Genomic DNA, 25,049 nt, shown 5'->3' with positions numbered 1-25,049 from the left:
AGATCGCTGCTCAAATGTTCTTTATTTTCAAATGTGCTTGGGTGCTTCTACCATCCGCCTTTTCACTGCTTTTTAATCGACCTTGAAGACAACAATTCATAAAGTTTCGCTCTCTTATATAAACTCAATACAAGTCTAGAAAATCAGCCATTTCTTTCATAATTCGGAAAGCAGGTTTTTTTTCGCAATTTCCCTTGAATTGTTTATCAGAGTCAATGAAAAAAATAAATTATACTTTGTCACTATTGTTAAAGATTAATGTTTCAATGGCTCAGAAACGTAAAAGAACACCTTTTCTCAGTCGCAGAAAAGTTGAACATCATTAATTACCTTTTTATAACACAATTTAGACCAACCTTAACGAATTACTTGATATAACGAATATTTACTTGCTTCTTTCCGATTTGTTATATCGAGGTTGCACTGCAGTATATATTTAACACATTATCATTTGGAGAGAAACATAAGAAGAGCAAAGACAAAAGGCAAATCAGGGGTCAAGTTGAAGCCTGTGTTAGAAATCATTTTAGATGGAGAACTTTTATTTTGTTGTCTAATGATTCCCAAGAGTTTTATGAAAGTAACTAGCAAATTATTATACCCACTTATTTGGTCAACATTACTTAATTAGCTTATGCCTGCGACTTCGACAACCTGTGTAGCTCATCATACTGCTAACAGAATTTTTTCTTTTTCGTAAATCATTCCCGAGTGCTACGTGACTTACCAGCATTGTATTAAAGATGACTTCATGTGATCATATTATCATTAGGTACAGCTTAAAATGATTATTTAATAATTACAAGGAATCAAAAAATTCCCTCTAAATATCTTTAGTAGTTTTTGCATGATGTACACACAGTCTTGAAGTGAGTAACGGTTTTTTTATGTAGATTTAAAACTTTGGAATTTTGCCAATATTTCTCATAAGTTCAGAGCACTGTTTATAACACAGAAGTTTATTTTTACTACAATTTACGTCAAGATATTTCATCGTTTGGTCCGCGTTTTATTTTAGATTTGGTTTTCAATTTTGCCAATGATAAACGTATGGCTACTGCGCAGTAAACAATGTTGCCAAATTGTACTTCTTTAAAGTAGGATCGTAATGTAAATATAATATGTATTCAGGTGTGTTTTATGCTGTTAGCTATTCTTTGATGTTTTTCACTTCATCCCATTCAAATTATGATATACATGTCGCAGCCAAACAGTTAAATTAGCCGTGTAGTTAACAGCCTAGCTTAGTTAAACAGCCGAGAAGTTAAATTTTGTGGATTTGGTCAAAAATTTAATTAAAAAGCCATTATATTTTATATTTTGGGCGATTCAAAATATTTTTTAACTTGTGATAATTTTTACCAAACCTCACCGTTTTCGATATATTATCGTAAAAAAAATATTTTTCCAAAAATTCGGTTATATATCGAAAACGGTGAGGCTTGATGAAAGTTGTCACGAGTCAAAAATTACTTGGAATTGTTCAAAATATAACATGTAATGACTTTTTAATTAATTTTTTTACCGGAACCACAAAATTTAACTAAACGGCTGTTTAACAAAACTAGGCTGTTAACTAAACGGTTAATTCAACTATTTGGCTGCGAAACGGTCTAAAAACAATCAAATAATGAATTAGGTTAGATCTTTTTCTAAATACTTTGTTTATATTAATTAATCAAATATTGCACAAAATTCAACGCATTCAGATTGTCGAAGAGTGACATATATGATTTGAGGGCCTAAATTAATTAGTATGAACAAAGCCAAATAAAACAAAATAAAATAAAGTCCATCAATATTCAAAACATTCTAGGTATGATTTAGAATATTTTGAATTTTCTATCACTTTTTTAAAATTAATTGGTTATAAAGTGTTTGAAATCTGGATACCAGACGGGAGAAGTTTTATACTGGGAGTTGTTTGGTGATATTATTCTCTTTATATGTATAATGATGTAGAATTGTCCGGATTACAAACCCCAGTATGTTTTTTTTTGGTAAATTTATTCTTAAAATGTTACACGATTTATTTTACGAAACAGTTTTATTTTCAAATCTTGAAATGTTCCATAGATGTTTTAAAAAACAAAATTTAAAATAACAAAAGCATCAAGTTTTTGTGTGTGTGTAAAATATGATGCTCTTATGTGTCTTGTGAGATTGTAATACCATGGATTTTACATAAAAATTGTACAAAAAAATTAATATTTAAACGTATTACCATAGACTAAAATGAAAATTGTTTTACGGTCTTGCATTGTCGAAGAATAATATTTTACTCTTAAGGCTAATCTTGATTTGCGTGAGAAAACAACGCCTTAAATTCATGGTAACCAAACAAAAGACATTTTTTCATAGAGATAATACAGATAGAGAACGCCAGTGAGTTTCCCCGTGCCCTTCTCTAATACGTATACTTATACGTAATATACTAACTACCGTGTATAATAGGTATACAAGGTACATATCACTGGCAGACCCTTACAGGCTAGCAGACCCCTGGTGTTCTCTTTCTGTATTATCTCAATGCGTCTAATAGACATAAGCAACATAACTCGAGATTGGTCAATGCAATCAAAGGTGTGAATTTGCCGCGTTGATTGAGTGTAGCCTTAGGTTGTGTCCTGACCTATAATTATTTTTGAATCAATGTTTCACTCTACTGACTCAACAAACACAGGTATTAAATCGAGGTAACCAATCAGAAATCATGCTGGTTGCATCTGCAACGCGACAGTAAGCAAATACTTGCTATTGTTTGGTAGCCCCAGCCTTTAATTTGAGCTTCTTAAAGATAATTTAAACTGTATTTTTTTGCTTTTAAAGTGATTTAAATAGAATCAAATAAATTCACAAAGGTCTGCACTAAAGTCTTTTTCTATGATAATAAATGTTATTTGTGCAGCCGTAAACAAATTAAAGCTAAATTTCGACGTCATCTTCAAAATGACATATGGTAGGTATACGCCTACATTTCGAGATGCCGAATACAGTTCAGTTTGTCCCTGCTTGAATCACTTATTATTGTTTGATGGGAAAAGAACTGTGTAACTTAACGATTGAACGTCTCTGTATATTCGACATTCTGATTGCACATTCATGCTCGTAAACAAGTTCTTTGAGTAATATCATTATCTTTTCTCGCCCCAGGAAAGGGTAATTTCTTCTTATCATAAACTTCTTCGCATATCTAATGGAAATAGCAGAGAAATTATCAGTTAGGACACAACTATATAAGTACTTATGCCATATGGCAAGTTTTCACAGGTGCCATTTTAGTTTCAAGTGCTTTTATTGGAATAGAATTTTTCTGATGAAAACTACAATACTGATATAGCATAGACTATAGTTGAATTAAGAGTTGCGTTTTTTCTCCATAGATGACATAAATACAGATAAAATTTGTTTTTTCGAACTGTGCTTAAACATATTTGAAAGCTCAAAATTCATTATTTGACTAGAGATTATTTCTATGGTAGTACGTTAACAAAAAACCTACCTGTTTTAATTTGATCGTTATTTATTCTCAAGAAAATATTAAAATTTTCGTAAACGCAGGTACTTGTTAATTATAATCACATGAAAAATTTTTTCTACTAATTTTGAAAAATATTCTAGTCCACACACAATTTTCTGTGTGGGGATTTCAAATCACATTTTAGGCCTATTTATTTGAATTGCGAATGAGACGTTAACCATAAAATTTATTGCTTCGTATTTTTTTTTTTTTTGTTTCTTGAATATTTAGGCAACATTTCGAATTATTGGACAACCTAAGGCAGTTTTATTATATTTCAATATGTTTTTTTTTTAATCGAATCATATGAAAATTATTTATGTGATTAAAATTCTGTGAAAAATTATTTTTTGATATGTGTGGTTTATGTATCAATATTCATATTTTGATTCAATACTCAAATAATTAGGCCATTTCTATAAAAAAAATTTTGTAACTAATATCAATTTTAGTGTAATTTCTATATCAGGAAGTCATATTGTTTATATATAATTTTATTATGTAGGTTGTGCTCGTTTTGAGATAGCTCAGTATTCTCTATGAACGGAAAATAACACAATATTCTCTATGAGATCTGGAGAATATTGGATACACAAGCGGAACGATGACATACAGACAGAACGTTGTTCTGTACATTTTTTAATGTCATTTTTCGATTATTGGAATTATTGTACAAATAATTTATGAATTTTATTTTCAGTTATTCGATTGTCGTGATTCAAATGCCAATTTAAGTAAAATGCATTTTTTTTTCGAATGTAGGCAAACTGTTTTGGTGGATGGTTTCTATGATCACAATAAATTTTACTATCACCGATATAGATATTATACTAAGAAGGCTGCGTTCATATCATACAAAATGCTAACGTAGCGAATATTTTCTCAAAATATTTTATTGAAGGGTCACCATTCTCGACGTGAGCGTTCTGTAGGTTTGAACATAAGCAATAAAAGTTGATTGTCATAACAAAAGGAACTTATTAATTTGTAATAAAACCAAATTCGGTGTTTAAAACGATAAATTAACTAAACAACTTTCAATTATTACTATATAAAAATATACATATAAAAAATTATAAAAAAGAAACTTAGAAGCTTTTAAGCCCATGGATAAAATTCACAAAACGTATTTCACATATGTGCTGCTGTGCGTTTTTTTATTTATACACTCACCATATCGTTAAAAATATGGGAAAATCTTATTACTAAAACTGTTTTTTTTTTTTTTTTTTTTTTTTAATTTTTGAAATTGTCCAAAAATGTAACTAGAGTTTTGGTATACGCTTTTTTTTTATTTCCACATCCATATTTTTTTGTTTCCCATATAATTACAAGAATACATTAAAACAAGTGTATATTTTTTGGTTTGGAAAGGGTGTAGGGTTAGGTTTTTACACTGGATTACATATTTCAGACAATTCATTATTAAAAAAAATTTTTTTTGAAGTGAAATTAAACATATCTTTTTTAAAGTGACGCAGATCACAGAATAATTTTTTTTATTATATCCAAATTTGTCAATAGTTTTTACTCAAATGTTTTATCATTAATGAGAATAAGGTTAGGATCGCATACCGTTCATTTAAAGCTTTTTTTTTTACATATCAATTGTGTTGTGTTTTGTCGGATATTAAATATTTAAGTTAAAATTTTTTGTAAATTACTAAAATATTTTTTACGATTGCCATTTTGCTTTTAAGCGGTTTTTATTGGCTAAACTCAGTTCTTTTTTATAGACGAAATTTTCTAGAATGGTAGCGCCTGTGCGTCGTTAAAATTACAGTATTTCTTTTTATTTCCTTACAATTCATTTCATTTCATTGTATTCTAGAAATTTTTATTGTCAGCTTTATTGCCAATTTCAATATTTCATATATTGACATGTAATCTAATCCATATTTTAGTTTGTGTAAAAATAGTTTATTAGCGAGCGAGACATTGGTAACGATATAATTCACTAAGAAGTTCGAACTGAACAGTGATAAAATTTATCATTTATTTAAAGTAGTTCGGCCATCACAAGACTAGTCAAGTTGCCAAGAAATTTATATTCATTGAATTTAAATCTAAATTATGACTAAAATAATGAACACTGACAATGAAAATATTCGTATCACGGAAATGTACTAAAATGCTTTAAAAATATCGTAAATGATGAAATTTATATGGAAATTTGACCAGTTAAGTGATTGAGTCCGCCATGATTATAATAATCTTCGGATTAAGTCGGATCGCTGCCCCTCTCTCTCGTTATTTTCAAGCTACTGATGTCCACTTCAGGGGTCATTTTTCTGTAATTCACCTTCTACATGCAATTGGTCATGAAATAGCTTCCCATGTCCGCCATTTGAATCAAAAATTAACTTAAAGTCTCGTACTTTCAAAGATTTGATACGATTATAATATCCGACAATTTGTTTCAATTTGATAGTAAAAATTACATGCTTATCAAAGTTTTGCTGTACCTGCCACAAGATCCTAGCGCCAAAAGAAGAGTCATTATTTTAGCACCGTATTTATGTAAAGTTTTTAGCACCGTATGTATGTGTATGTTTATTTATCACATTGATTGAAAAATTTGAGCCTCTTCAACAAAATCGCCGTCATTGAGCACTTACTTAAATTGACTTCAATAAGCAACTCTGTCTCCTAAGGGGTTGTCAGACCTATGTATAGAACCTTAAGAGTAACAATAAAAAACCATTTTAATGAAAAAGGAAAGCGTTAAATGAACACTTGTTAAAAAAAGAACTCTAACTTAAGATTGTTCAGACGAAATGTTTAGATGAAAATTTGAATCTCATTTTTCCAGAAAAAGCTATTTCCAAAGAAATCTTAATAGAACGTAGCGCCAGTCTAGGAACTCACTATATTGACGTGGCCAACACATGCGTGAGATTACGGTAACCAATCAGAAGTTTTGGAAAGATAATTTTGGCTTTTGTTTGCTTACCGCGACCTTACGTGTATTTTTGACGTTTTAATAAACTGGAGCCTTTTAAAAAATTGCCACTATACAAATTACCGCATTGTAATAAAAGGCGTGGTTACACAATATTCAATTTCAGACACTATTTAAGAAACAAGATAGATTAGCAATGTAGCTTATAGTTTGCATTAAGCTTTTCAGAGTGCTTAAAATAAACCCAGAAACTATTATTTTCTCTAGATTTATGTTTGTCTTGTTATGATGGACAGCTAGTAATCGCCATTTTAACGTCAAGCCAAATCTAAATGAAGTTATGTTGAAATACTTACAATAAATAAAATAAATATGTCAGCGCCACGAGTTAAAAAAATGTAAACCATAGTTAAACATCTCAGTTGATTTTTTCATTGAATTAAAAGGCAAAAGATTCCTACATTTTATTGTACTGTGCTCTTTTATATGTATATGGTATGTCCGTATGGGTTACAAGATTGTGAACAAACAAGTCCGTTAAATATTATGTATCTATGGGTGTTGCAAACTATATTTCTTTTTTCTATCGCTAGAGTCTTTCTTAATATTCAAATCCAATAGATATACTCATGACATCATATCAGGAGAGCATCATGCTGTCTTGAATAAAGGAACGGAAGCTTTCTCCTTCGATAATTTTTACTTCTACCTCTCTTCTGAACAATCCTATACATTTGAGGTTAAAAACTAATGACATAAATTGTACATTTTTTGTTTTACGTGTAATTCATATAATATTTTTATTATTAAGTTAATGGGTTTTTTTTTTTTTTTTTTTTTTTTTTTTTTTTTCTCATTATTATAATAAGTTATAGAATAAATTATTACGAAATAAATAAGATTCACAGGATATATTTTGTTTTAAATAATTAATTATATCATCTTTTGTTTTTTAAATAATTTTTTTTGGTTTTTTTGTTTTTATCTATTTACAACCATGTGAAAGTATTATTTTTATCATAAATAAGTTTTTAAGAAAAAGTGTGCTTGGTTCATTTTTTTAATAATTATTTTTTTTTATTTATATTTTTTTTTGGTGTGATAATATTTAAAATGTATATATGTTGAAAATTTTGTTGATTAGGCCCTAAAATTTTTTTTTCTGAGTATTAATCACAGATTTAAGTTTTAGGTTTTTAAATTTTTTATTAAGTGATACATGAAATTCTAATTGCAGAGTGTTTTAATTATGACACCTAAGTTGGCCATAAAGTAGGTTTAAGAAAATATCAGTTAACATTTTTCATAATTATGTCAAATTTAAACACAAAAATACCGCCAATTTTCAGAAATAGGCGCTAAACCAATAAACTTTAAACGCGTAGTGCAACATTTTGGAATATGCAAATTTAAGATTTCATTGTAAAATTCTTACATCCTGGATTTATCTATTTTTATCAAAAACGCATATTCTTTTTTAGCCCTTTTCCCTGCTCAAAAGAATTGGAGCTGTTTACACATGCGCGATTGAGACAAAATGCTGTTAGCGCAGACTTAAGTGAATCACTAACAATTTTTAAACTTTAAAGAACACAATTCAATTTGTAAATTAATCCCGATTAAAGTGTGACTATTTTCGGTAGGAATGTGAAATTCATAGATTTGCCTAATATTTCCACACAATTGACAGAATCATTTTGTTGTTTGGAATAATTTAAAATCATTACCAGTTAACGAAAAAAATTCATCGCTGACTATAGTTTGATTTTTACGATTTGTAATTTGTTACAAATTTGGCCATTCATCAGAATGTTTTATTTTAAAAATAATTTGTTTTTTCTAAAACCATTATTCTCCTAGTTTTGATGCTGTTCTAAAATATATAATAATATCCTACATTTCCTACTTAAGAGGATTGCTATTACATCATGTGGTACTTTTCAAAACTCTCATTTCAACATTTTGTAATCAAAATATGTCAGAATGCTTTTAAGTATACAATATTTAACCTAATTAAAATAATAATGTCAATTTGAGTTTTCTAAATACATTTGTGCGTTTGAAGGTGTAAACATGTGGTGACTTCAATTACAAAATATAGTCATGAGAGTAAAAGTTTTCCACTTGATGAAACTTAAACAATTTATGCCTCGACACTAACGTAATTTCTAGTAGTTGGTATCATTGAAAAAACAATGAAGTAAAATTTTTTAGCAATCCTCTATAAGTCTTCTCTTTTTATGAAAAATAATTGTTTAACAGTATTTCAGTAAACCTCATAGAATTTATGTACCATAATTCATTAATTTTCTAAGATGTATAGACCGTATTTGTAAATTTCCAACAAGTGTACATTTTTGTATTATCACATGTACTACAGTTATTTTAAACAATTATTTCCCCAAAAACTTCACAAAAAAAACAAAGAAGCTGACAGCCATAGGAACCTGAATACTCAGGTTCCTAATTTAAAAGTGCTAACGGTTTATTCATTAGAATGCCGAACAAAATTTTCATATATCTAAATTTGACGTTATCTAAAAATTTTGAGCCATTTTTTACGTAACACCTTCGAATTCCCGCTCATTTATTTTCGACTTGATTAATAGTAAATACAACTTGTTAGACAAATATAGATATTTATTCTTACATATTTTCCCCACCCGCTTCCACCCATCGCGACCAGTTGCTACCGAGGGAAAGCTAAAGAATATCTACCATTACAATGGCGAGTAGGTGGCCGTAGGTGGTCATGGGGGAAAGTGATGATCCACAGAAAAGGTTTACAATCCTTTCGAAGGGTTTACATTCAAGTTTTTCTATCCCAAATTTTGGAATTTTCCCATTATACACTACATCCTAGTAAACATTTTTCATTTTTATGTAATAATTATATCATATAGATGTCAGTAGTTCCAATTTTTTGCGTAAGAATCTTATGTATTTAGTTGCCAAGTAACATGTACATCATATTTACATTAATTTTTTATGTAATATTCCTTCGTAAAAGAATGGGAAGTGATGGAATCTTTATTGCATAATCCCTATATAAAATGTGAAAGTAAGGATGTTTATTTGTTTGTTTGTCAAGATTTCACGCAAAAACTACCGCATGGATTTAGATGAAACTGTACAACAATATAGCTCGTACATCAGAATAACACATAAGCTATAATTTATACGGATATATAAAAGAAATTAAATTTAGTCTGACATTTTACTGCTCCATCTACGATCATTACTTTGAACCATAAATGAAAGATTTTTGTAAAAATTTAAAATAGTAAATGTAAAACAATTCATGGCCGTGTTATCTTATATACTCAATGAATTATGACTATTTTACACTTAAAAAGAATTGAAAAATGTGCATATATTTTAGCTGTGTAAAACAATCTCTTCGAGTGTTATGGAAGGGGGATAAGTGAGATCAAGAGAGTTGGAGGCTATAAAGCGGTGGTTTTTACTATTAAGCTCAGTGAAGCGGGTGGGTATCAAGCTAGTTATTACATAAATATGACATGCATTCACTGGGACGCTCATTTTAATTTTCAACTTGTTAATATTTTTTGTGAAGTCTGATGATTAAAAAAAAGTTTAAAATGACTGAAGTAATCCACAATATTATTCAAAAAAAATGTACTCCCAAAAATATTTGGGAAAACATTTTTGTATGGATACATATTGCAAAAATTATTACTTATATTTAAGAAGTATTCGCTATTTGCCATTCTCACATTTAAAATTTACATACAATTAGAATACACACTAATAACATACTTTTTTACGTCTTCTAAAATCGTTACGTAACGTTTATGAGACAATTAGAAAGATATTTTATATCTTCCATTTTATTTTATTTATTTATTTATTTTTATTTTATTTTATTTTATTTTTTTTTTTTTTGGGTTATTAAATCGACAGTTTTTTTTTTGTTTTCTTAATTCTTTTACTAGCCCATTCAATTAATTTAGTTTACTTTAGGTATATAGTTTTTTTTTTCTTTTTTTTTTTTGATAATTTTTCTTTTTTTATTAATGTGGTAATATTTATTATGCCCTTCTATTTTAAAAATAGATGTAACACAAAGATCGTTGATTTAATTTCAAACCTCTATAGTTCGAATTTTGTAACTGGATTGTGACTATTGAAACTTAATTTCACTACTTTGGAGAGGCGACGATTTTTCAATATTTTATTCAAAATCAAATGGATTATTTAGTATGTATTTCTAGTTCGAAAATTTTTACAACAGAAACTATTCGGCTAAAAGCTAAATACTCGAAACGCCTGGACATTCTTGTGTATCATGGCAACAGCAGGAGCTGCCAAGAAGAGGAGGAGGAAGAGACGATATATCATCGTCTTTGTCATTGGCAACCTATCTGATTTGAATTCCCTTGACGTTAAAAAACTCTCTGTGTTCTTAAACTCATTGGGAGTGAACCAGAACCAGCCTTATTTATTAGGCATTACAACGGACTTTTTGATCTAAGCGGGCCTCATTATGAGACAGCTACTATAACTGAGGTCAGCTAATCTTGGAATTATTGAAACTGAATCTCACTACATGATAGCGAAGGTGACGATTTTTTAATACTGCTTTTATCCAAAAGAAAATGGATCATATAAGAATGATCTTTTCAAGCAGATTTTTCAATACCAAATCCAAAATAAAATGGATCATATCCAAACTAAAACGAATCATTTTGTATGTGCGACAATTTTTACTTCAAAATTGACCCAGAAAAGAAAACTATTCAGAAACAAAAATAGCGCGCCAGACTGGATCGTGTTCGATAGTTTTTTTTTTTCATCATACTTCTAATATTTTGATGGACGACATTCGTTATTTGTTACTCATTTTGCAAACGACTTTGACTACTTCTTTCATTTTGGCATATTTTCGTCATAATGTTATGGCTGTCACGGTAACAGCCGTCCTCAAGGCCACATTTTCACTGGCCATACGGATTGATTAATAGAGTAATGGTAAAGCAATTTAGATTTTATAATAAGAAGAAAGTTAGGTCGCTAAACTATAAACGATCAAATTTACAAATACACAAATCACGGAGCATTTTGGATCACAATTCCAAGGACTTTACACTCTTTCCAGTTTTTAAAAGGCAGATCCGTTTAACTGTTGAGTGTTGGTTTTAATAAAATTTTATAAAATTTGAAAACAACACTTTCGGCCAATTTTTTATTAATATTGATTTTAAAGATGTCAGCACCACGAGTAAAAAAATGTAAACCATACTTGAATGAAAATTCAAAAAATATCTACTTTATCATACATTTTATGTGATGTACTCTTTGGTATGTGGTTATGGTTTACAAGATTGTAAACAAACATTTCCGTTAAATATTATGTATCTATGGATGTTGCAAACTATAGTTCTTTTTTCTATCACTAGATAGAGCCTTTCTTAGTATTAAAATCAAATAAATTTTTGGAGTAGGCCATACTTTTTCAAAAGCAAAAATGTTTATAAAATATTGTGCCATCTTTTTATATACTATTTAACCGCCTAAACATTTAATATAATCGTGATTTTGTTCAAACTGGGAAAATTTGTTTTGTTTACATCTCGTTTTAAGGATAGACGAAAAATCCAACAAAATTTTCGACCGTTTTTCATGTAGTTATCAATAGATTTTCATTAATTTCATCACAATCTCTTTTTTACTTTATAATTGTTACGAAGCATTCTTAATTTCAACCTCGTTTCAATTTAAATTTATTGGGTATCCACATGATCATGTTTCTAACAGTAGATTTTATTGAAGAAATCATTGGCCTCTAGTTTGGCGTACACTATCTAAATTCTTATTGCTAACAACACGCAGTTATTGTTATTTATCATTATGTTTAGAAAATTCGGATGTTTGGAACATTTTAGTCTTAAATTGCCTCACAGACATTTGTTATTGATTCAGTTTACTTGTTTGGTATTAAGCGTCAAAGAATACTTTGCATATACAGCCAAAACCGGTTATAACGACGACGAAATGAAAAGTTTTCGATGGAATCCCTTATTAGAACATATATGAATGTAGTATCGGCTTACAGTGGAGTCTTTACATCAAATTTCTTTTCAAGTACCTCTTATTTGGCAATAATTAAAAAAAAAATTGTATTCATATTCGTCTTCAAACCCAATTAATTCATTTTCTTCTTCAATTTTTTTAATTTCTTCTGCTCTTGAGCCACTTTTTATATTATTTATGCTTGCTTTTGTTTCCATGTTACGTGGTTCTGGAACTATAAGTTACAAAGTTTCACTGGGAAACTGCTTGCTCTTTTTTTTTACTTTTGCTTTAAGCTATCTTAACCTATTCTTATCTTAGTCTTAAAAGAAAAGGCGCAAGTTCGCGCATTTTTTTTTTGCATAAACAAACCAAAAAACCTTCGTTTTTAATATCCAATATAATCCTGTACTTAATTGAACTAACAAACACAGTAAACATAAATTGAATGATACGGTAAATCGAGAGCGACAACAATAATAACATGAATGTGTAAGAGCAGGTAGATTGTGGCTTACAAAACAGGTCGGGGAGAAGTTGAGGTAGCACAAGTGGTTTGTTTGTGATGGAGTGGTTATCTAACTACACCAAAAAACAGCTTTCAATGCAAAACAAATGAGTTTTCTGACTTTTGACCATAAATTTGATGTAAATACACCACTGTGCAGTTATACGACGTATATAACGACATATTGGCTACAGCGATCAATATTGATTGGAATTACAGGTCGATATATCGGTTGTAACGACACCATAATCGTATTTTCAACCTTGCAAACTTTATTTTGAGCATTATTAATTTTATTTTGGATCATAGCAATTTTTATATTGATTATTGCAACCACTTTTAATTGGAATTAGTCAACAACCACTAATATGTGTAACTTTAATATAAAAAAGTACTCATAACGACTTCCGGTTATAACGTCCCAAAGTGTTGGTCCCTTCAATGTTGCTATAACTAATTTTGCCGGTAATTTTTTTATATAGTTTGTAAATTTTTTATGAACAATTATTCTAAGTAGGGTTGCCACCAGCTCGTCAGACAATTACGAGCCTAGAAATATTTGCTGATCAGCCGGGTTTTTGAAAATTTTGCCGGTCCACCGCGTGGTCAGGGTCGAAAAAACAAAAATTAGCAGTATGATTACTGAATCGCCACCATGATGGATTTGACCTCAGCAACTAGAGTAATGAGAATTGCTTGTTCATGATTTTTGTGTTTATGGGACTTTTCAGCTTATTTTGTTGATATCAAGATTAGAAATCAGTTGTAAAACTTTTATATTCGTTCTACTCAACTCACGTTCGTGCAGAATTTTCAGGTTTGTATGTAGTTGAAACAAATTAAATATGACGAAATGGATTTTTTTTAAATTTCACACTTCTCACTGCAACCCCTTCCTCCCAATTCCAATAACACCTACATAATGTGCCGGGCGAGAGACCTGACCGAGGTGGCAATCATTATTCTAAGCCAGAAAAAATAGGCTAATATTTCTTGTTAAAAAAGATGCCACACACTTTGTCTGCCAAGATATTCTACAATTAATTTTTATTTTTTATTTTTGAATCGATTTTCATACATATTCACCGATTTTTTCGCCAATTGTGAACGGATGTGGTGACCTCATTATTGTTTCATTAAAATCCATGTAATGTTTTTCGGTTTTTCCAAGCCAAAAATAAAATCTTCAAATTAAATTTCAATAATAAAATCCTGTTACAAAGTAAGTGCATAAAATAACAACTTGAGTCAGACTATAAAGGTTTTTCTTTTTTTTTTTTTTAATATTTTGTTCATTTTGAATATAAAATAAATAAATTTTTGGGGTTATTTTATCGTATTTAATAAATATTCTGTACATAAAGATTGAAAAACGTTCTTAAAAATTTGTTTATAAAAAAAACAATTATATAGAGTTCGAAGTGCAATTGCAAAAGAAAAATTTCGCCGATCGTTTCAATTGGTTTTGATTTTTAGTTGAAAGTAAGTGTGAAAAGCGTTATTTTTTTTTTTAATATATAAAAACTTCGAGCTCTAAATAATATGTAGAAATTATGTTACTGAAGTCGCGTCTTAAGTTAAGATTTGTCAATTTTTTTAAGCTTAATATTTGTTTAATATCATTTTGAAAATTTCGATTACTATTTTTTTTTTTTTTTTTTTTGATTGTGCAATTTAGCTTCTTCCATGATTTACCTTCGAATCATTGATACCGAAATGTCTGCATAAATCGGCAATCCGAAATTTGAGAAAAAAAAGCATGACTTCTTCAGCAGGAATATTTTGAAAGTAACAATTTTTACTTTGAAAATATTCTTTAATACCCGAGTAAATGAAGGGTTTTACTTCTTAAACCTCAATAGCAGATATGATTTTGACGATTTTTTTAAACTGTGTTTTTATAAATTATTTAAATACCACACGCTCCAAAAAGAGAACTTTTTTCGTATTTTCCAAAAAAGTTAACAGCTTCAATTATTATGTTACAGATTACAAATAAATAAAAGCACAATTTTTTAAAAAAGATCAAGAAAATCGGATCTAATATTGACATTTAAGAGATTTTATTAATTTTCATCGTTCATTGACTCGACTATAAATGGGTTGTATGTGCAATACTCCGCAATGAGTGCGTTTTATTATAAGAACATTAAAATTTTGATTGATTTTTTGGTATTTTTTTAAAATATTTTTTGCTAATTTTTTTTAAGAGGATTTCCTTTGAACACATTTTGCTTTTTTTAGTATGAGAGGGTTTTGATTATTAATTTTGTTTTAAGTGATGTAATTTTATATCCACTACTTTTGATACACCCGATACAACATTTTTTTTAATGCATGCGACTTTTTGTTCGTTTTTAAATTATTATACATTTCTGTACCAGAAAAAAATTCCCAATTTATTTTTCATGCGATTATTCTTGTGCTTAATTAAGTGGTCCACTCCAATGAGCTGCGTTATTTTGAATTAAAAATTCGCCTACGCTTCCACAATGCTGATTGCGTAGCAATAAACGGTTCAGTTGAACTCTAATCAAAATTTTTATTAGTAAAAAGATATAAATATAAGAAAATTTGCCCTTTTAAAATTCGTCATGGAAAGAGATGGGCTTTAATATTATAAAACGTCTCATAATTTTTATTACCCCTAAAGAGATCCGAGATATCTTTGTTGTGTAAAATTTTTGTACATAGATTTTTTATATTATGAAATATTGATAGCTTCCCGCAAAAAACTGCAAGATTGTATGTTTGAGGTGGCTTTTAAGGTGTGTTAAGATTTTGTAAAAAGATTTTGTAAATATTCTTTACTCGAATAAATCAAAATGAATAAATGGAAACGAATGAGCATTAATCAGTGATCGATCAAAATGGAGGATTGATTTTTTATGGACGCTACGTAATATTAAAACTTAGGAAAAAAGGACAAATTTTTTTTGATTTATTGCTTTAATAGAATGTTTTTCATCAAATATCAATGAAATTAAAGAACACACAGCCCATAAAAACAAATTTTAAATGTCAAATAGTATGAATCGTAGACTTAGTATTATTAATAGGCTACGTTCAATATGTTTTATTTAAATTCGATGGGAGCGTTCATAACACCACTATTATTACAAATGAGTAAATTTTTTTTAAAGAAATATCATACTATTTGAAATCAGTCTCAGTGTGCACAAGGAGAAAAAACTCGTTGGAAATGTTCCTCTAGTACATTTTAATTTTGTTTTGTTTTTTTGTTTTTTTAAATTTATTTAAATACTTTGATTTGATTTAAAATTATTTAGATTATGCTGAACGATTCGGCGAACACTCGATCATACAATTTTTAATAAATATATTAATTTAAAAATTATTTATTTATGCTTTGCCAGTAGTATCACTTAAAGTCGCATTTATTGTTTTTTGTTGATCACCTGCACCAGTGATAATTGTTGTTTGTTTCCCTTGTGTAGTTATTTTTGGTTTTTCGGTTTCATTTTGCTGTTGCTGCTGGATTTGTGGTTGTTTAAGACTACCACAATCACCGGTATTACTATTATCACCACCAACCCCAGATGTTGGAGCAGTCGTACTATTTTCACTTGACCCATTATTACCATTGGTCAGTTGTGCGAGTTTTTTATATAATGGTGAATTCACAAAACGTGGATAACTGTCACGATGCATCAATGTATATATTTGTAATTGAGCTTCATCGAATGTATGAATTGTTGGCTCCATCATGTTACGATTCACTATTTCTCGTACTCTTGAATCTAACGATACCTGTGTAGAAAATTATCGATTATTTAAGTTGTTTTTATACATTTTTTTAAAGGATCTTTTGGTTTTCACAACAAAAATCCTTCTTTGCTTTTTAAGGAAATTTAATATAGTAACTGAAAACTTCATGGGGATGTTCTTTATTGGCTGTGTAAAAGAGATATACAGTGGACTCTCGGTAATAAGGATTTTTGGGACGTACAATCGGAGGAAAAGTATCGAAATTTGGCAATCTGTGAATATCTACGTTTTGTAGAATGTCACAAAGAAAACAAATAGTTTTAATCCTAAAAGAAATATATAAAACTAACTCGATCCGTTCAGATTTCCATTTCCGCAGTTACCGTAACCCGTGGCTAAAAACAAACTACGAATTTCGTAGAAAAGTGTTGAAAAAAAAAACAAAAGTTCTTAAATTAGTATTAGGAAAACATGTATTAAAAATAGTAATTATATATCTAAAGTATTAAGAGAGCATCTATAAAAAGTAACATGTTTGCCTACTAAACTTATGATATTTTTTCGGTCATATTATTTGTCTAAGCGGTACATTTTTAGACCGTGAGTATATTTTTCATCAAACCTAGACAAAATAAGCTTGAAAAGGGGGGGGGTGAATCATGGAATTAGATAAAATAATAAGGAAGATAAGGGTAGGGCAGAAAAAAGAGTTATAATTTATAAAGTTTGAATTAAAAAAGGAAATTAAATTAAATAAATAAAACGAAAAAAACTAATTTTTGACAGGGAATGTACCTCAATACCATATGCGCATAAGCCTCTTTTATTTCTGTCTAACCAAACGTACTATATCTACAGTAAAAGACTAATTTTTTTTCAATAAAATGAGAAAAACTAAAAGGAAATAAGAAAATCGATTTTCAAAATTAAATAAAAACAAATTTTACTTACTTCTTTCGGACTGAGGATGGAAATATAATCTTCATATATAAATCTCGCTTTTTCTTCAACCACATCGGGATTCGCTTCTTTCTTTAATTCTTCACAAGCCAACCAAAATAAAATATTCTCCTCAGAGTACTCACAACGCAAAAAATCACGAAAAACTTTGCGACCAGCTGAGCTTCGCATTAGTTTATCAAAAGATTTCCCCCAACTTCTAATATCTTCAAGAGTTGGTCTGAAATATAAAATTGTTAATTAGAATAAAGTTTAATAATTTAAAAAAAATTATTACTTTTTTTCTGGTTAATTAATTTTAATAAAGACATGTGTTATTGGGTGTGGACAAAATCGAACTCCAATTCAATTTCGATTTTTCGTCTACGATCTCAGAAATTTTTTTATTTTAATCGACTGTGCTAATTATATATATACAGTCTGATATATAAATAAACCGTGGTTTTAATTTTCAAACATTAGGATTTTAGAGTTTATGTACAGAGTGTTAGAAAAGTAACGGAACTAACACTTATAGTGCAGACCTAACCAACTTATGCAAAAAAAAATTGTTTAGTTCAATTTGCTTAAATAAATAAAAATATTTCAAATAAATCTCCTATAAATCAATAAAGAGCCGGAGACGTTCGAATCAGAGATAAGAAAATAATATTTGCAAAAAATTTATTGCGTTTATTTTACAAAAATACAAATATAACCGAAATTCTAGGTAACAAGGATCACGTTAATTTGTAAATCACATTGCAAGCAAACTGCAAAATAATTTCCTTCTTAGAATTTCATCTTCTGTATCTCTCTGGTCTTCTAATACAATAGTTTTAATACACCCTATATTACAATAGCAAATTATTTATACTAGAGGCGAATTTCGAAAAGCTAACATTTCCTTCTACTTTCTTTTCTCTTGCGATGGATTGCCTTGTTTTTATAATTAAGAGATGCCGAAAGTTGCTTCACAAACAATGGATGAATACAATATGCAACGCAAAGTGATTTTTAAGCTAAGGGTTCAATTCTAGAAACTACTTAATAGCTATTGAGTGAAAATTTTCAAACTTACGGAGGTGCTCCATCACAGTTAAGTAAATCCTTATTATTAGGATTTTTTGTAGGTCCGTTATCTTCTACGTTTTTCAATAAACTGCAAATAAAAAAATTTATATTAATTAGAAAATTATGATTAATTCTAATACAGATTGATTCAAAAGTTACTATACATTTTATACCTATACATGTTTTTTAAACTATGTGTCAAAAGTATTGATTTTAGTTTATTCAAAATTTAGAAATATATTAAAAATAAAGAGAAATGTCTCATTTACAAGATACTTTGTGACAAAATATTTAAATTTCATCAATTTAAGGTTAGAATTTTCAAAATGATGGTTATAGGCTTTCAAATTTTTTGACAAGAAGCCACTGATATTAAGTTATATATATTTTGTGATTCGTGTAAGAAGTATATAAAATATATAAAGTTTTGTGATTATTCAAAGTAAACTTAAACTTTGATTAATATGATAAGTAGGGCCCATATTACAATCATTCTCTTGGGGTTGAACAGGACCGACCTTAGTCATCTAGGCGCTCCGAGCGAGTCAAGCATTTGCTGCCTTCTTAGGTATTCTTATTTGATTATAAAAAAACTTATTTGTACCATATTTTTTTATTTAATTAATAGAAAACTAATCTCAAGCATTTTCAAAGCTTCACATAAAAGTTTCCAATTTTAAAGACTACAAAGTTGACATAAAATCAAACAGTCGACTAAAATCTAAAGACGCTGTGACAAAGAGAATTGACGCTCATTTTCATCTTTCTGAAAATTATTTAGTAGTACTTGTACGGATCCACACAAAATAATGTGATCTATCTTAGCTGTATGTTGATAGGTATTTTTATCAGCCAGATAAGTCATATCTTGAGTATACCTCTCACTCAGAGGCATTGCTTAACGTATATACTCTGTCATACTCGTGATTTTTATATCCCTAGATGTAAATTGAACATTCTGTATATATACACAAGTCTGCTAACTCTACATAAAATGCATTCGGAATATATGTTCCCTAATTGATGTACGAGGTAGTTCCCAGAACTGTTACATAGCAACCACACCAGTTTCAATTCAAAACCACTATCATATTATAATTAACAATTAATTTTTATTTCAACAAATATTATTATCAAGTAAATAAAAATTATTTATTATAATTTAATGAAAATAAATAGAATTTATACAAATTTCAAACTTGTATATTTATTTTAAATTTTCTAATAATACCGCTATTTGGATTTTAAATATGTAGCGCTGTCTAGTGTTTAATAATGTAACGAAAACATTTTCATTAAGAGAATGGTTTTGCCAGAAGTTAAATGACTTGTGAATATTAGGGGAAAGTGGTCTAAAATTATCCCCCTAAGAAAAAATGTAATTTATAGCCAAACTATTCGACATATGTACAACGTCGAAATATTTTCGAATTCTTAATTCAACTGTTACAATATTGGTTTGTAAATTTATTTTAATCTGTTCAAATTTTTAGAACTATTCAATATTTCTCAAAAGGGATCGTTTTGACCGACCTTGTATGAATAGTGCGTAAAATGATCCCATTGCATTTTTTATCAAGCAGTTCACATAAAATATTAACTGTTCTTTTACATTGTATCAACGATTAGTATGAAAACAAAAAACCACTGGTAAATTCATCAAAATCAATACTTTCAAAACCCGTTACATGATGGGGGATCAATTTAATCTATTATAATTTGAAACACATTTTAGCCTATATTTAGGGGATCATTTTACCCGTAACGACATATTTGAATTTCGTCATAAAAACTGACCTTTAAATTTATTATACACCTATGAAAATGTGTTATAATATTATCAAAAGTCAACAAAAGCCCAGAGTAAAAACAGCCAGCCGGCAAAAACTAATACAAAAAATGAAATTTTACGTTGAAATTTGTCTTACCATAAATCATAAGCAGTAAAATTAATATTTTTGCTACGAAACACAAATTAGCTTATACATCGCCATAAGTCTTTGTTGAACGATTAATTTGATCGCGCGGAAACTATCGATAAATATACTAGATGGCTTTAATGGTTTACTTAAATCAACGAGGGGTCATTTTACCCTGAGGGATCATTATAGACCATTTGCCCCTATTTTTTTCGAATACCTTATTAAATGTATAGTAAATATTTGACTCATTATGTACTTAAAATAAGACAACTTACCATTTGTTCCTGTAGAGCATGCGAAAGTTAAACAGAAAGAAAATCAAAATTAATTATTTTTTAATAAAAAGCTTATAAAAATAAAAAACAGTACTAACCAAGAACAACTACAGCAGCAACACCAACAGAAGCAGCACGGTTTCGCAGGTCTTAACGGTACAGAAGCATTACCCCCAGTATTATTTGTTGCTGAGGCTTCGGGAGCATACACAGAACTACTACTAGTGGTCGCTTGAGGGCCAGAACCTTTGATTGTTCCAGTTGAGGCTGCTAGACTAGCAGTCGAACCTCGTAATCGACATCCGGAGTTGCTGCCTCCATCATTTGAACGTCTATCAATTACACTGCACGACATCTATGCACAGAAATAAGAAAAATTACTCAACATGTGTTATCATAAAAAATCATAAATCTACAAACGTTAAATATCGTTCAAAATCAAATTTGTGATAATTTTAATATCTTACGCATGTCTAAAATTGAAGTAGTAAAAAGTGTCTTCTATTTAACCCGTCAACACTGACACCAATCGTTCGGTAGTTTACTTGCGTGATTAAAGATTTTCTCATCCACTCTGCACATGACTGCGTCAAATATTTCGTGCGTTACATATTCTTTAACTTTGTAAATCATAACCTCTACATAATTTTACATTAATTGAATGCACTAGGTAATTAAAAATCGTTTGATTACGTGATTATTGAATGAAGTTTGAGAAATATAAGAGCTGGGAAAAAAATCTAAATAATTAAGTTCATTTAAACCAATTCCACCATATTTCAATCACAAGTTTTTTTAATTTACTGATCATGACTTATATTAAACTAACGAAAGTACACGAACAGGTCCGAAAATTTACGAAGGACTTTTTTTAAAAACTTTAAAAAAACTTACAAATTGCAAATGTACGACTTATATTTCTAACACATTCTTTCTAAAATAAAAAAGGAGTCGTAATTTAAAATGAAAAAGTTTTAGTCGCCTAAGCATATAACTAGGCGTTTTATTTAATCCTAACCTACTCATTATGCATACATTTTTCCATATTTTTAGACAAAATCAAAGAAAAAAAAAAAAAAAATGAAAATGCCTATTGTGCAACCTTTGGTGACAATTTGATATTTCAATCTTAGACATGCGTAAAAGGTATCTTAATTCTAGTAATTATGATTCGAACAATATTTCTTTTCAATTAGCAATACAGTGGAATTACCTTACAATGACAGTCTGTTTAGAATGACTTCTTACTATGTCATTATAAACGAATTTCACGGTATATCAGAAGTACCATTAATATTGCATAAACAGAAATAATAAAAATATTCGAAAGAAATAAATAAATTTAATTTGAGATTTATTTCATAGAAATAAGAAAAAACTTCATATAAACTGTTGGTATCATTTTCAAAATATACTACGCATAATAAAATTTAGATATAGTTTTACCCGACTGCATCAGAAAAAGAGATACGTTTTTCGAGTGTAAATCTCTGTAGTCAACGGCTTGATGGATTTTATTTTGAGAGGTGCCGCTATAATTGAATGAGTGGTACGGGTTATATCAAAATTATAAAAGTTACCCGACTGCGCCAAAGGAGGGTTATCATTGACTACTATATTAAGTGAGGTATCATTAAATGGGTACATATTTGAAAATCCTAACTAAAAAGTGAAAAATAAAACGCAAGCCTAGGAGTTTACATAGCGACTTTAACAGTCGGGACCCACTAAAAATCCAGAACGATTCGAAATCTTCCCGATAATAATGGGCGCCGACAGTTAAAGTTGCTATATTTAAACTACTAGTCTTGTTTTTTTCTTTTCAATTTTTATTTAGGTTAGGTTAGGTTAGGTTATATTGGCTGTCCACACTTAGGCTATAGAATCCATTGTGATACCATATGTGTTTTACCACCTTTCCGCTGATAATTTAATTTATCAGCTCTTCGATTTCAGAGGCTGAGTGCACCTCCTTCAAGCATATACCATGCACTACACCAGACCATCACAACTATTAATTAAATTAATTTTGTTACGACGGTGGGAATCGAACCAGTTACCTAAGCATCCGCGTACGGAAATTTTATTTAACGCAGTCCAGTTTTTTTATTTAATATTTTGTTTTTTTAATCGTAAGTATATCCCCAAAATTTTGTCTCTGATAAAATTAAAAAACAATTTTAATAAAATTAATACTTACTTATAATTTTAATAATTTCGTTTCAAAATTTTATGATAGTACATTTCCAAAAAAACAAAAAGTCTTTGATTAAGGTAGTACCAGCATGAAATCACTTTTCGACAGATTTGGCCGAATTTTTTTTCTCGGGTTTATAATAGCTTTATTTATGAATTCCTAAAATTTCATAATTTTTGACCGTTTAGATCGCGAGATATTTAAAGACAAAGTTCGCGATTTTGAGGGTCATGTCCCATTTAAAGCATGTAAAATGTCCGGTCTCTCCAACTATTTTTTATGATATTATTATATATTGAAGAAAAAGTAGAAAAAAATGTTTATACAATAAAATTCTAAAAAAAAAATTTAGAAATTAATTTTCACTTTCGAGATATTAATTTTGACGTAAATTGATCGAATTTGGGACGTTGGCATAATTATTTCCCATTTTAAACGGTCAAAATTTCTGAAACTTTGGGAATTAATAGTAAGCATTATTAAATTCTTAAATTTAATTTTTCGTTAAATTCTGTCGAAAAAAAAATTGTACCATTGCTTTAACATAGAAACTGCAAATACCATGCTGGAACATCGTTAAGAGTTTATATGCATTTTTTTTCTTATTTTTGCGCAAGGAACCACATGTTAATTTTTTAAAATCAATATTAATGATACACACTGTATAAAAATTTGTAAATATATGAAATGAAACAACAAAAATTACAACAAATACCTTCAACCACACTTATGATTTCATGTCAAATCCATCATTTACAAGTAATTGTCTACAATTTGCATAAAAACATTCAAATGTTACATTTTTGATAGAGTAACTTTTTGAAATATTGATTACGGTCCAACTAAACGGAGAAAATGCCTCACTGTTGTATGTTTTCATCTTTTCACGGCTTGAGTTCCCCATAGTATGATTTTTTTTTAAATTCTAAAAATAAATTTTTTCTGTATAGAATCCAATTTTTATTTTAAGCGATTTGTTTTTAATCAAATGATTTAATTAATTGATCATATGATTTTTTTTTGTATTAAAATATTGATAACTGATCAATTGTCTTATTCTCTGTTTCAATTTTAATTTTCGCGCGAAATGTGTGTAAAAATCGGAAACACAAAATATATTCTTACTTCATAATTAATTATTGGATGTCTACATCCAAACCTCTCATAATTCGAGCTGTCTGTATGTCTTTCTCATAATTCGAGCTGTTTGTATATTAACACCTTAGTATAAAATGATGACTTCATGCCAACTTATCCGTACCCGTATTTCCTTAAAAAGACCGATTTGTAACGCAAAAATATAGGGGAGGCAGCCTATTGCGTACCGAACGATTTTATCATAATTAGTGGTTTTTAAAAAATATAAAAATAGTGGTCGTTAAAATACTTGAAGCATATTTCAGATATTTCAGAACATAAAAAATTGCAACAGCTATAAACAAATAAAGATAAAAAACAAGTGAAAACAAACAATTGACTGAGTTAATTGTTGAAATACCATGTATAGACAGTTTTGATGACGCAATCGTTTGTTTTTGTCGCTACGTAAATAAAGAAAGATTTCCACTCTTAAATAGCCACACACAGATAACTGGCGCCCTCGTGGGTAAACAATGATGTTTACAAGAAAATGTTTCAAACAAAAGTTGTTTATTTTTTATAAGGAACATTTTTTACATTTAAGCATTTGTTCTATCTCTAACGGTTTACAAGATGGGTCCTACGGACCCAAGACCCAATTGACCTATGTTGCTCATTTACGAACTCGACCTCACTTTTTACGTCTTAAGCACACTATAAATATTTCAGCTTGATATCTCTTTTCGTTTTTGAGTAATCGTGATAACAGATGGGTAGACGACAGACGACAGACGACAGACAGACAGACAGACATAAGGTAATGGACTAATTAGGTGATTCAATGAACACCTATACCAAAATTTTTTCGTA

General features: G+C 29.1%; 1 protein-coding gene across 2 annotated transcripts; it reads right to left on the bottom strand.

Annotated features, from left to right (window-relative positions):
• Nucleotides 1-16,147: 16,147 nt before the first annotated feature.
• Nucleotides 16,148-24,012, bottom strand: LOC123302703 (regulator of G-protein signaling 20). Of its 2 annotated transcripts, XM_044885748.1 has the most exons (6): nt 23,815-24,012; nt 21,001-21,257; nt 20,903-20,911; nt 18,713-18,793; nt 17,644-17,872; nt 16,148-16,734 (listed from the first exon to the last, which is right to left on the bottom strand). In XM_044885748.1, exons 2-6 carry the CDS (start codon nt 21,255-21,257, stop codon nt 16,327-16,329), a joined length of 984 nt encoding a protein of 327 aa, XP_044741683.1. In that variant the 5' UTR covers nt 23,815-24,012; the 3' UTR covers nt 16,148-16,326. The 2 variants fall into 2 exon arrangements, with proteins under 2 accessions (XP_044741683.1, XP_044741684.1); XM_044885749.1 differs by lacking the exon at nt 20,903-20,911.
• Nucleotides 24,013-25,049: the final 1,037 nt, after the last annotated feature.

Source organism: Chrysoperla carnea, chromosome X, assembly GCF_905475395.1.
Source record: "Chrysoperla carnea chromosome X, inChrCarn1.1, whole genome shotgun sequence".
NCBI lineage: Eukaryota > Metazoa > Arthropoda > Insecta > Neuroptera > Chrysopidae > Chrysoperla > Chrysoperla carnea.
Note: the sequence above shows the minus strand (reverse complement) of the source record. Positions and strands in the feature narration are given on the sequence as shown.